We start from the raw sequence: 12679 nt of genomic DNA, 5'->3' as shown, positions 1-12679 counted from the left end.
TGCATAATCACTGGGTCCACAGAGACTGATGTACAACAATGAACTAAGAACCAGGAGGGGGTCTTCCCCCCCCTCAATAGCAGGCCAAGGGGAGGCCCGCCCACCTCAACCACCAAAAGCCTGGCGGAACATCTCTGTCTTACAGACCCAGTGGACTACTAGAAGATCCCGCTGGGCCCGAGTTGTCTCAGACGGAGAATTCCACCAGATTGGGGCCAGGGCCAAGAAGGCCCGGGCCCTGGTCGAGGCAAGGCGGATCTCCTTGGGGCTAGGGATCTCCAGTAGATGTTTCCCTTCTGAGCAAAGTGCCCTCCGGGGTATATAGGGTGAGAGGCAGTCCTGAAGGGATGCTGGTCCCAGTCTGCTAAGGGCCTTAAAGGCCAAAACCAACACCTTGAATCTGATCCAGAATTCCACTGGGAGCCAGTACAGCTGGCGCAAGACAGGTGTCATACGAGTTTGGAACGGCATCCCAGTCAAAAGCCGTGCCTCTTTTGAACACTGAATGAGTGCTGGACAGAGTCAGACATTGCTGAATAAACTAATTTGTGGTAATCTGGTTCAGCAATTCTTTATGTATTGACAAAGCTGAAATCATAACTAGTTATTTCAGGGTATAAGACTGCATTAGCGCCAGGTGTTCCATGAACTGTTTGATTGCCCTGCACTCAAAACCTTTTCTGGAGTGGCTTGTATCAGCCTCCCAGTATTTCATACAAAGCATTCTGGAAAAAATATGGGTGAAGGGTACAGGGACTGCACGATGACAAGCCCCTCACTCATCTGTAATGAACACTTCAATTTTGGCTGTTAGGAACTTTCATGCTCCGGGTATCTGTCTTTGGCAGTTACTGTGTGCTGTGTGCCTAGCCTTGAAATTTGTATTGATATCTGCCTCTTTGTCCCATCAAACTGAGAATCTCTGCTTGTCCCATACATAGCTTCTCTTGGAGTCTCTCTGAAGAATATCTGACCCAAATATGTGACTGTTCAAGAGCTCTTTCTTCCATCAGATACTTACTTTTCCTTTCTTTACAGGGAGCGCCAGGCTGCCAGCAAGCAGGTCCGACGCACTGAGAAGAAGCTGAAGGACGTCCTCCTGCAGGTGGAAGATGAAAGGCGTAATGCAGAGCAGTACAAGGATCAGGTATCTGTGTGGCATGGAGAGGTAGCTCTTGGTGATCATACCTGTGTGCTCGGAGCTTGATCACCTGCACTCATGCTATGTCTGATCACGGGAATGTTCTAGCTTGGCATTAAAATATCTAAGTTGCTTAATTCTTAAAGGCAGTATTGTGGGCTGTTGGTGAGAGGGGAAGGAAATTCTGAACATGTGTTGCCCTTCTGGAAAAAGTAATGCTGTCTAACTAGCTTTAAACATGACAGTGCAAAACTTAAATCCATGTCCAGGAAGATTAGCTTTTAAGGAGCAGAGATTCTGCCTGCAGAGGAAGGCTTCTTTACTGTAGAGGAAGGCTTCCCAATTGATGGTGCATTTTTACATGTTAAAAGAACAGGGCTGTGATGGCTCTTCTGTCCCTTCTGCAGGCAGACAAGGTGAATGTGCGCTTGAAGCAGCTTAAACGCCAGCTGGAGGAGGCAGAGGAGGAGGCTCAGCGATCCAATGCGGCACGCAGGAAGCTGCTGCGGGAGTTGGAGGATGCCACTGAAACTGCTGATGCTATGAATAGGGAAGTCAGCTCTCTCAAGAGCAAACTCAGGTAAGACAGACTATGTCCACATTTTACCACTGGGTGTTCAAATTATATGGTGATCTTACCATGCCACATTATTTCTGCATTGCCTTCTCACCAAACAGGCGAGGGGATTTGCCGTTTGTGCCACGCCGGATTGCCAGGAAGGGCCCAGGTGAGGTGTCGGATGATGAAGTGGATGGCAAGGCAGATGCTGGCGATACCAAAGCTACTGAATAGAGCTGCTTCTTGGTCCAGGATGCACGTGTTGGAGTGGCCACCTTCCCTTTGTCCAGTGGACTTCTGCATACCCTTCTAAAACCTGCCAGGGACAGTGGAGCATGTCTGTCAAACTGTCCTCTGGGATGTCTGGAGCCATCGGACATTAGCGTCATCCCACCCAGCTTCCAAACTCTTGTATTGAATGCCAAAGAGTTGTGACTCTGCAATCTGATCAGAGTCTGGGAGCTACAGATGCCTGTAGCATAGATCCTTATCATAGCTGCTGGTGAATTTTACATAATTTGAAGGGGGAAGGGTGGGGAAAGAGATGCCTTCCGTTGCTGTAAAATCAACCATTTTCTTCCATTAATGATTGCGATAGATACAGGGACTGCCCCTTCCCCCTTCCTCTTGTTTGCTTTTGGCAATCATGTTCAGTGACCTCACACTTTTGCCCTCTTCTGTCTGCCCAGTTAAGCCAATTTGGGAGTAATGTTGAACAGGAGGGGATGAGCATCCCCAGTGTAACTCCCCAGAGTCTTTGAGCTCCTGTAGTCTTCAGGAAGAGGGGAGTAGGGTGATAGAGCTCCTCCTGGTAGAGAATTTCAAAGTTGACCCATCCTGTTGCTAATGTCTGGACAGATCTGAAGTGCAATGGTGTCTGTTTTCTATTGTCTCTGGCTTGTGTCTAAGATAGTATGGACCAGTAGTTAGTGACAGGTCAAGGAAGCAGAAAGCTTTTATGTGCTCATTGGAGAATCTCTTTGGGACCAAATATATTTAATGGTGACGGACAGGATCTAGTGGGTTTGACTGGAGAGTGGGCAAGGAAGTCCTCCTTTATTGTCATGTCCAGGCCTCTAGCTCTGTAATCAGGGGATAGGTTTAGTTATTCTGCACAGTGACTAAGAGTATATTAAAAGAAAAACCCTTTTTAATCTGCACAGATTATATGTTTGAAGGCCTTTGTATCTTTCGTTTATAAGTAATAAGTAAGAAAAATAAAGGTCTTTATCACTGCCTTTCTACGGGGACTGCGGTTATATAGATAGTCTTTACTTTTCTACACTGTACACTGGTTGCTGGATTTACCTGTATACTTAACCATATTGTATATGCTGCATTTAGACTCCTGAGCAAATGACAAATTAAAATATGAAGCTCTATACTGTGTGGTTAGCGCTCTCGCTGTGGGAGCCTCCTGTCCAAGTTGCTATCAATAAATTTGCGAACTTTTTTATATAATAAGTGCCTTAGCATGTGCCTCAGCTGTGTCTCCACTACAGTTAGTAATGGATTACTGGTGCTCCACTGATAACAATAAAAATTATCCATGTGCTGCCGTTTTCTGTGTGTGCTTATGAGGATGTTCCCATATTCCTGAATGCAGTGAAAGAAGCAGGAAAACTGCTTACCTTGGACACATGTGACGTGGTTGCCTCTTTAACACAGGTAAGTTCGGTATTTCTGCTCAAGGCATGCAGAAATGTGGCTTATTGTAGGATTGACTAGAAGCACTACCTTGTATGAGGCATGCAAACAGTAGGTGACCGTGAAATGTCCTCTATGTATTGGGGATGGAGTTACCCTGGAAGGCATGATCTCTGAAATAGTGCCAGGGTCACATTGGCCATCTTCAGCTGTTCTATCTAGTGAAAGGTACCTAAAAAATCCCCAAAATCCTGCAAGATTAACTTCCTCCAAAACAAAGCAGTCTGTGGAAAGTTTGCCTGTTAAGGAGAACGTGTACCTTTACTACAAGTAAGATATTCACATTTTGGTTCTTTTTGCAATGCGTTTTTTTATTTGGAAGAGTTGCCAAACAGAGTTTATGTATCATTCACCAGTAGACAGAGAAAGAGATGTGACATTTAATGGAGTAGTTTGCAGTCTAAAATTGTATATTATGCATTTAAGTGTAGTGAAATTGAACAGCATCAATTCTAAAGTGCAGTGCTGTCCATTCAACACTAGGTGGCATGTGTCCATATCAAGATGCCTTGGCCAGTGACCAATTTGATTGTGATTATGTCCTTTCCTTTTTTGGGAAAAAAGACAAATTGTGATGTCAGAAATGATTTTTAAAATGGGAACTGGCAATGTAGACTACAGACTTCAAGTTACTCAGACTTCAAGTTACTCATTTCAAAGGCCTTTACTCTGGTTTATTAATTGGAGAATCTCAAGCCTTTTTTAAAGGAAAAAAATAGTAGCAGCACTATATACTGTGTCTGCTTACAACAGCTGTTGTGGTTAGAGACTGGACTGAAGCAGTCCAGCTTGAAGAAAAGGTATGGGGTGCATGATATTTGAATGAGTCAGGAAAAAGCAATCTACGCAGAATTATCCAGGGCAATAAGCTGAACATGTACAAGTTTTTGGCTGCAATGACATCATGGATTGGATTATATTGGCAACTTCAGAACTCTAGAATAATGATTTACATTTTTAAAACTCTTCCTAATCCAGGTAACTGTAGGTGGCAAATGGGTGCAGAAGAACTTCCTGGTGCCAAGGGTTCCTCATTGTGTACATTGTTCTTCTCGCTACTATTGGCGTCTTTTTAAATCCTGCGCATCACAGAGTGTGTGGAGCACTATTTTGCCATCAAAAAACTTCATAGGCCACGTGTTTGTTGCTGAAAAAGTAGTCTGGCTTTGGTGTGCCACAAGGAAGTCTATTAAAGTGATGTAGGTAAACAACCGTGATAACAGCTACATAATGGATTGGAATGAGGGCAGCAGAGGTGAGAATGAAGTGCTGTGTTAGCCAGTTGGTAGCCCCAAATACTACCAATTACATTCGTTTCAAGTCAGCTTCATAGCATATTATTAAGCTTAGAATACAAATGTGCTTAGGCTGTAAGCTTCAGTACACTATTACAGCTTTAAACATTCACTATTGTCTACCTCCTGCTGTATCTGGGAATAGTTGGGTGGTGATAACCTCTGGTCAGGGTCCCATTTGCCTAAAGTAGACTAAACGACTGGATTTTGAAGTTCCAGACGGTGCGGCTGAGTGAATACATAGCACCACTTGCAATGCAAATGACGTGTTTGGTGGTTTTATGACATTTGCCTTTGTGATGCTTATGGATGCAACTGGACTAAAGGATATCAAGCAAAGCCTAAAGGATATCAAGCATCTAACTGAATCATGGACAAGATACTGTACACTCAGAAATAAATATTGAAGCCAAGTTCTTCTTGCTCCCTCCCTCTCTTTTCTGTATCGTGAAGGCAATCAACTTGTAATTCTATTAAGATGTCCCCATCTGTGCACATAGTTTAGAATTCAGTTGGAATAACTGAACTAAGACAAAGCTGTTGATTAACTAAGACGTGTGCTCAACTATAGATCAAAAGGCAGAAGAAAATGCGTTTCCAATGCAAGCAAGATTTCTGCCTTTGAGGATCTGGGTTTTCCTCTGTCAGCAGTTGTAGATTAATTCTGCCCTGGCTCTGAAGTCTCTAGAAGGTTTGACAGAGTAAAAGGGCTTCCTCTAATCTTTTTACTTACCAAATAAAGGGGGGGTGCAGTGTAAATATGAACGGTACCATGATGAAGGATAAGTGTATTTACATTTTGCTTGCTGGGCTGTATTAGTGCGCTATAGTGTTGCAGAGCGGATAGTGGCTAAGTGGAAATAGGGTTGCTTATAACTGTTGTAGGGGGCACAACTTAGAAGAACACTTCCCCCCCCTATTAACAGCCAGTGCAGTGTGAAAAACCCAAGAGCTGGTTTCCTGTGGAAGTTGTTGCCTGGCCAGTTAGAATATTTTCATTCTAACAGCTCATAGGCAATTCCTTACATTGATGTTTGAGAGCTCTATAAGATTGTTCTTTGAAAGACTTCACATACCACTACTTCTCAACTGATTCCTACTCTAACATATACATTACTTGTACACTGCTGATGGATGGCTGTGTGTTAGTTCACTCATGCAGAGGCAAGTCCAGATTTGCCCAGAGGTACGCACTTAGGAAATCAACACCTGTCGCAGCTGCCTGACAAGTGTGCCTCCAGTCTAGGTGTGCTGCATTCTGATTGTGCTGGTGCAGAAGTACACAAACCCTCTCAGGAGCAGCTAAAAGCCTATGGGAAGCAGCTCAGCAGGGGCCCCACAGCAAGTTATTGCCTGAGGTAAGAGATGAACCAGGGCCCTTCCTGGTATCAATCAAGAGCAGTGTAAGGTTATTTCCATTAAAAGCCCCACACTTCATAAATAAGGTTTGAACTTAAATGGAGAAAAGTCTCTTCTGACCACTTAAAAATGCTATGTTGAGGGCCACAGGATCTGCATGGACAAAAGCCATGTGGGATGAAGGTGGTTGTGAGAAGGGGTTCTGGATGAAATTATGTGAAACTGTAATGGTGAGCAGTAAAGCAGTGCTAGCCACTGTGGTGCTAGATCCCTGTCCCCAAATAAAAGGAGGAGGTGGGACAACTCTTGTAGCTAGAGCTAAATAAGTTTTTTTTAATTAAAAAAAATATTTTGTAGATGTGCTCTCTAATGCTGAACACAGAGTGGAAACACCACACATTTGTAAATTAAGCATGCAGTTTTCCTGGGTAAGCCATTCAAAGTGGTGAAGGTAAGGGGAAGAGGGATGGGTGATGCTACTGTCAGTCATCATGGACAACAGTGGCTTAAGGACCATTCAGTGAAATGACCGATGCAAGCACAGCCCCTTTACTCACAGTTCTCACCATAACAGTTGTGCTTGGGAGAAGGGGAAAAAATTGCAGTCTCCTGAAATGGGTAAGAGCTAATCTGTGGGCCACCTTAACTGAATTGTTGCAAGTATTCCTTGTTCGGTAATGAAATCTAATAAAGAAGACAGGAACAATAATTTGACCTTGATATTTCAGACAGAAATTGTATGTATGGTCCCTTTGGGTGTATTCCATCCTATGTAGGTTTAAGAGATATTTTAAAAGATTTTTTTTTAAAAAAAGCTTTCCTGTCTGGCAGTTTTTGGCAAAAGCTCTGCAATTTGGACATGATGTCTGGATACAAAAATATGTGCCAATGAAATGTTACAGGATAGTGAGAATTCAGAATGGAAGACTGGATAACTTTATTTTCCTAACTGTTGTCTAAGCTAAAGAATTAACTGTCAGGTTTCAAAGTTAAACGAACAATTGAGAAATAGAACTGAACATTCCTTAGATTGCATCCCTCTCAGCAAAAGAATCTTTACGGTCACTTCTGTAATGGAAAGATTGAACAAAAGCCAGGGAAAGCCTAGGAGGTACACAAATGTACCACAATGTTGTGCGGAAGCAGGGGAAGAAATACACTTTCCGAACAGCATCAAACCCAAGGCAAACAACCTATGAAGAAATGGCCTTTTTGTAGACATCTCTGAGGGATAGACTCACACTTTAGTTGAATAATTCACAGGATAGGACTGCAGCCACAACCAAATGTGTTGTTAATACTGAGGTATCTATTATATTTCAAATACGATAAAAATTTAAAAAGCTGCTCTTCTGCTTCTCTTACTTTCCAGACCCAGCCACTCCACTCCCTGGATGAGCTACATAAGGCATGTGCTACACTGAATAGAGCACTGACTGCACATAGGAGTGAGATCGGCCCTATTGCACCTTGAGTGGTCTTAGAGACGTTACTGCTTTTCAGTCTATCCTCTTGTGTAGGGATTTGTCATGAGGACAAAGCAACATAAGCTGCCTTTAGTTTCTGGTGGAAGGGTAAGATGTAAGGTGACCAGTACAATAACTGGCACTTGCTCTTTTCCCACTTACTGTACCTGGACAGTCTGGATGGATCATCTCATGTGATTCACACATAATAACAATAATAATATTCGATTTGTATACCACCCTTCAGGATGACTTACCCACTCAGAGTGGTTTACAAACTATGCCATTATCCCCACAACAAAACATCCTGTGAGGTGGGTGGAGCTGAGAGAGCTAGAAGCTGTGGCTGACTCAAGGTCACCCAGCTGGCTTCAAGTGGAGGGGTGGGGAATCAAACCCAGTTCTCTAGATTAGAGTCCCGCACTCTTAACCACTACATCAAACTGGTTGGTTCCTAGGTTAGTCAGAACTAATGTGATAGGGCTGGTGGAACTCAGGGCAGGGTGTCTGGCTCATGACTGACAATAGCTTGAGTGGTTCTGTTGGTACTATAGAACATTATGCCACAGCTAGGGTCAACTCTGTGGCCAGTTCCTTCCACTCCAGGGGCCCCTACAGATAAATAATATGGAAATGAGAATCATTTAGTACTGATAGCCTCTGGAGTGGGAGGAACCAGCCACAAAGCTGACCCTAGATGTGGCATAATGTTCTATAGTACCAAGAGAACCACTCATGTTATTGTCGATTATGAGCCGGACACCCTGCCCTGAGTTCCACCAGCCCCATCACATTAGTTCCGACTAACCCAGGAACCAACCATAGCACAGGACCAGAATATATAAGCCCCAGCAAGAGATCACAGCTCAAATATCAAGGTGTGTTGCATGAGGCCAACTCATTCTGCCCCCATATCCAGAGAAGGACAGGCACTCAAGTGCAAAACCTTGGGGATGGGGACCCTGGTGAAAGGAAGAACTTTTTGCCCAAACAAGTAGCCCAGGTCAGCAACAAAGCTGAAAGAGCAGGTGAATAATGCAAGTATTCTGCAGCAGGATACTAAGGATGTGAATTCAGATGGAGGAGAGTTTTTAAGGATGACTCTCAGCTGGCGAACAAGTAAATGCAGGCATCCTTGTCTAAGCGGCTTCTGTCCTTTTCCTTTGCAAAACATTTGATGTAGTGGTAAGAGGGGCAGGACTCTAATCTGGAGAACCAGGTTTGATTCCTCACTCCTCCACTTGAAGCCACTGAGCCTGCGGCATAAACCACCAGTAATGTCTGAAAAGCTTTTATTAACAAATTTCCTTTACCTACCAAAACCCAAGCACTTGATTAGGGATGAGGTTACCAAACAAGGACAAACCAATGGAAGGTCTCCACAAAGGAGTACGACAACTGACCTTAACTGTCCTTGTCTAAACCAGGCTGGCCTGACTCATGCCTCCCCAGCTTGGGGGCACAGATATCATCTACTTACCAGTCCCAGTTGCAGACAAAGCTCTAAGGAGGAGGGTTTTATCTATTATGCTCAGATCCCTGATTCGTGATTGGTTGCTATTTCCCTCCAAAACAGCAAGGGCCAATCCTGCACTCTGACTTCCTTAAAGCTGTGGGCAGGAAAAAGAGGGCTAATAAAAAACTACCTCAAGGTTCACAGGAACAGAAAAAGTCACAAAATGAGAAGGATGACCTGTGGCCTCCAGGTAGAGTTGCCAGCTCCAAGTTGGGAAATTCCTGGAGATTTGGGAACAAAACCTGGGGAGGGAACTCAGCAGAGATGTGACGCCAGAGTCCACCCTCTGAAGTTGCCATTTTCTCTGGGGTAGCTGATCGCTGTAGGGTGGAGATCATTTATAATTTGGGGAGCACTCCGAACCCCACCTGGAGGTTGGCAACCATACAGTGTGTAACTACTATTTTGTGAGACATAAAAAGAACCCAGGTTATCTAAGAAGTAAAAGAGTTCCTGCTGTTCCTTTAAAATAACAAAGTGCCTTACAATTAAATCTAGTGCCTAAAGATTTCATCATAGGCGCCTGGCAAACGTGAGTAGGGAGGAAATTCCACAATTTGCTGTAACCACTGGGTATGCATTTATAGGATATGGGATATTTGGCTGTGATATGGTGGCATTTTCCTGACAGACACACTTGTGAAATGTGTGTAGGCAAAGATATGGGATAGGTTCAAGGGTGTCATGATATTCCACCACTGCCACATGATTAATGCTTCCCATGCATGGCTAATTTAAGGGCATTGTTGCCAAGCAATACTGTGATAGTGATGGTGTTGTTGGGGACTCTGGGAGTGACTGTCATGTTGCTACTAGAGATGGGCACGAACCAGAAAAAACCCAAACCATATAGTTCATGGTTCGTCAAATTTAATGAACCACGAATGTTCACGAACCTGCCCCTGGTTCGCAAACCGGTTCATTTGGTTCGTGAAAACATCACATCCGGGTCAGAAAACCATCACTTCCGGGTCAGCAGAAGGTCTGCAGAAAGTCCATCCCCTGATGCCTAGGAAACTGATTGATTGGCATCAGGCTGCCTGCAGTGACGAACCAAAAAATGAACCAAATGAACCAGCCTAAAAGTTCGTGGCAGTTCGTCAGAAATGGGATCTGATGAACTGTGGCTCGCGAACCATGAACCGGCCTGGTTCGTGCTTTATTTTGGTTCGTGCCCATCTCTAGTTGCTACATTTTCTCTAGTGGCATTATTCCTTTAAAGGGAGCATGGAATCTCAAGTAGCTACATCAATATAAACTCTAGTATAGAAGTGGCCATCTTAGCTTGACTCTAGGTTTAGCCAATTCATCAGCTACATTCATTCCAGTTAGAAACAGATCTTTTAATTATATCTAGGGCTGCTTTTGTAGCGATAGCAGCAGCACTGAGTACTGGCATCTTGAGGGTGTGTATGTGGATTTCCCAAGTCTTGAGGGGGAAATTGTTGGAAATCAGTGCAACCATATCGATGAGTACTGGGTACCTTTTTCAAAAACTAAAGAAGTACTGATTATATTCATAGAGTAAGTCGAAGTTGGAATTTTCTACATATTAATTGTATTCATTTTATTCTTAACTATAAACTTAGTTTTCAGTAACTAGAGGAATCTCTATCTACAGACATCTCAGTAAGAGGATTTGAATATTTTATTTAGTTGATTGACTGATTGGAATAACTATCAAATGTAGGTAATGTATGAGTTTTATCAGGTGTGGAGGATCTTCATTTTAATTATATAGAGAACTGCATATTTTTTCAGATACCCTACCTTTATTCAATTGATCTGGTCATGTGGATCCATGCTATGGTTATCTTGAGACTAGATGATCATAATGGTCTCTACATAAGTCTGCCTTTAATGACAACTCGAAAACTCCATTTAGCACAGAACACCATTGCCTGGTTATTATCAAGCACCAGACAGAACGCATGTCACACTTAAATCTGCAGACACTCTATTGGTTATTGATCAGTTACAAAGTACAATTCAAGGTTCTAGTTCTCACCTACTAAGCCTTTCATGGCCTTGAACCCAAATACCTGCAGGGTTACCTCTCCTGCTAGGCTCTGTGGCAACCACTTTGCTCATTCAAGTGAAGCTATCTAAAGCAAAGCCTTCCAAAATGACACTCCATAAATGGGGAAGATTGGCAGCTTACCCATTCATGTGCATTCTTGTGGAGGCTTCCACCTTGTGAAACAGCCAACCCGAGGAAGTCAGGAAGGATCCCACACTTCTATCATTCCACATGATGTGCAGAACAGTAACATTAAAGAGGGCATTTAAAAAGAGACTAGAACTGTAGTAGAATGGAAGCGTCCAGAAAGGGCAGCTTTATAATATATAGCTTGCCTTTGTTGTTTGCATTAGTCTCTAATTCTGTAATCTCATTCATATTGCATAGTTCATTGGTTGTTTTAGTTAGGCTGTCTGTAATCTACCCTGAGTCTCAGCAAGAAAGGTGGACTATCAGTTAAAACAATTAAATTAAACTCACATTTAGAACCTCAGTGATTTTGTTGTGGTTGTTGTAATGCTGTCAAGTCTAACTAGAAATTCAGAAGATCCATGTATAAAAAGTGTATGATTCTGGTTCTCTCTGTCTCTCTTTTGGAACAGTTACCACGAGTGCTAGACCCCTTTAATAAAACTGAGAGCAGTGCAAGAGCTAGACCAAATGATGCTGGGATCACTGGGAGACCCCCTGATAAATGCTGCTCTTGGTCCGAATATTTATGTTGCCTAGCTTTATATTAATCTATTTTAAATAATCTAGCAGTAGTGTAATAGTGGGATATTTTATAATCCTGGAGTCCTTGAAGTAGCAAGGGAAGGGGCTGTGGCTTGGTGGTAGAGCATCAGCTTCACATGCAGAAGGTCCCAGGTTCAATCCCCAGCACCTCCAATTAAAAAGGATCAGGTAGCAGGTGTAGTGAAAGACTTCTGTTTGAGAACCTGGAGAGTTGACTGCAGCACAGTGAATCAAAGACTTTCTAGCAGTCAATATATGCAACATATGCTTGCTGGCTGGCCCTTCAAGGCAACTGTTTGGTTGCTGTGTGGAACAATATGATAGAGTAGATGGACTTCTGGCCTGATTCAGCAGGATTCTTCTTATGTATTTATGCTACTGAGATATAACCTAGTGTTCCTTTCAGGTAGATAGGTATTCTCCTAGGAAGGTCAACAAGAAAAATAGGTGGTCATCTTATATTCATATACAAATTACAGGTATGTACAATACTTTTAAAAAAGTATATAACTTTCTTTTAGGGTGGTCATCTTACATTCAGTGTCATCTTTCTTTCAGAACTTATGTCAGATGAAAGAACGCAGATCTTTGCTTTCTTCCAGGATTCCTCTCCAACCCTCCCCCCCCGAAAGTAGATTATTTGGTTGTGGGAGTAGGAGGACCCATGTCGTGCAACAGCCGCACAGGCCAGCAGGTGCAATTGCCATCTCCAACAGTGCAACTCCACTGACAAAAAAGAAACAAAGAGCAATTTCACCATCTGCCCCGTCTGCTGTAGCCTCCAACCCTTACTAAGTCACATTAGTCTGTGCAGATCTCACAACACCAATAATCTACTTTCTGGGGGTTGGAATGGTCTGCTGGAGGGAGGGGAGTATAGT

The 12679-nt window shown here is 43.2% G+C and overlaps 1 protein-coding gene across 2 annotated transcripts in view; it reads left to right on the top strand.

The window, feature by feature from the left end:
• Positions 1-3255, top strand: part of MYH9 (myosin heavy chain 9) — a 78902-nt gene extending 75647 nt beyond the window's left edge. For both annotated transcript variants that reach the window (XM_054988304.1, XM_054988303.1), the window contains 3 exons: positions 1039-1147; positions 1549-1721; positions 1820-3255. In XM_054988304.1, coding sequence (XP_054844279.1) covers positions 1039-1147; positions 1549-1721; positions 1820-1934 — 397 coding nt within the window. In that variant the 3' untranslated portion in view covers positions 1935-3255. The remainder of the gene's footprint in view (positions 1-1038; positions 1148-1548; positions 1722-1819) is intronic.
• The last annotated feature ends 9424 nt before the right edge of the window (positions 3256-12679 follow it).

Source organism: Eublepharis macularius, chromosome 9 (genome assembly GCF_028583425.1).
Source record: "Eublepharis macularius isolate TG4126 chromosome 9, MPM_Emac_v1.0, whole genome shotgun sequence".
NCBI classification, from domain to species: domain Eukaryota; kingdom Metazoa; phylum Chordata; class Lepidosauria; order Squamata; family Eublepharidae; genus Eublepharis; species Eublepharis macularius.
The sequence above is the reverse complement of the archived record's forward strand: the minus strand, read 5'-3'. Positions and strand labels throughout refer to the sequence as shown.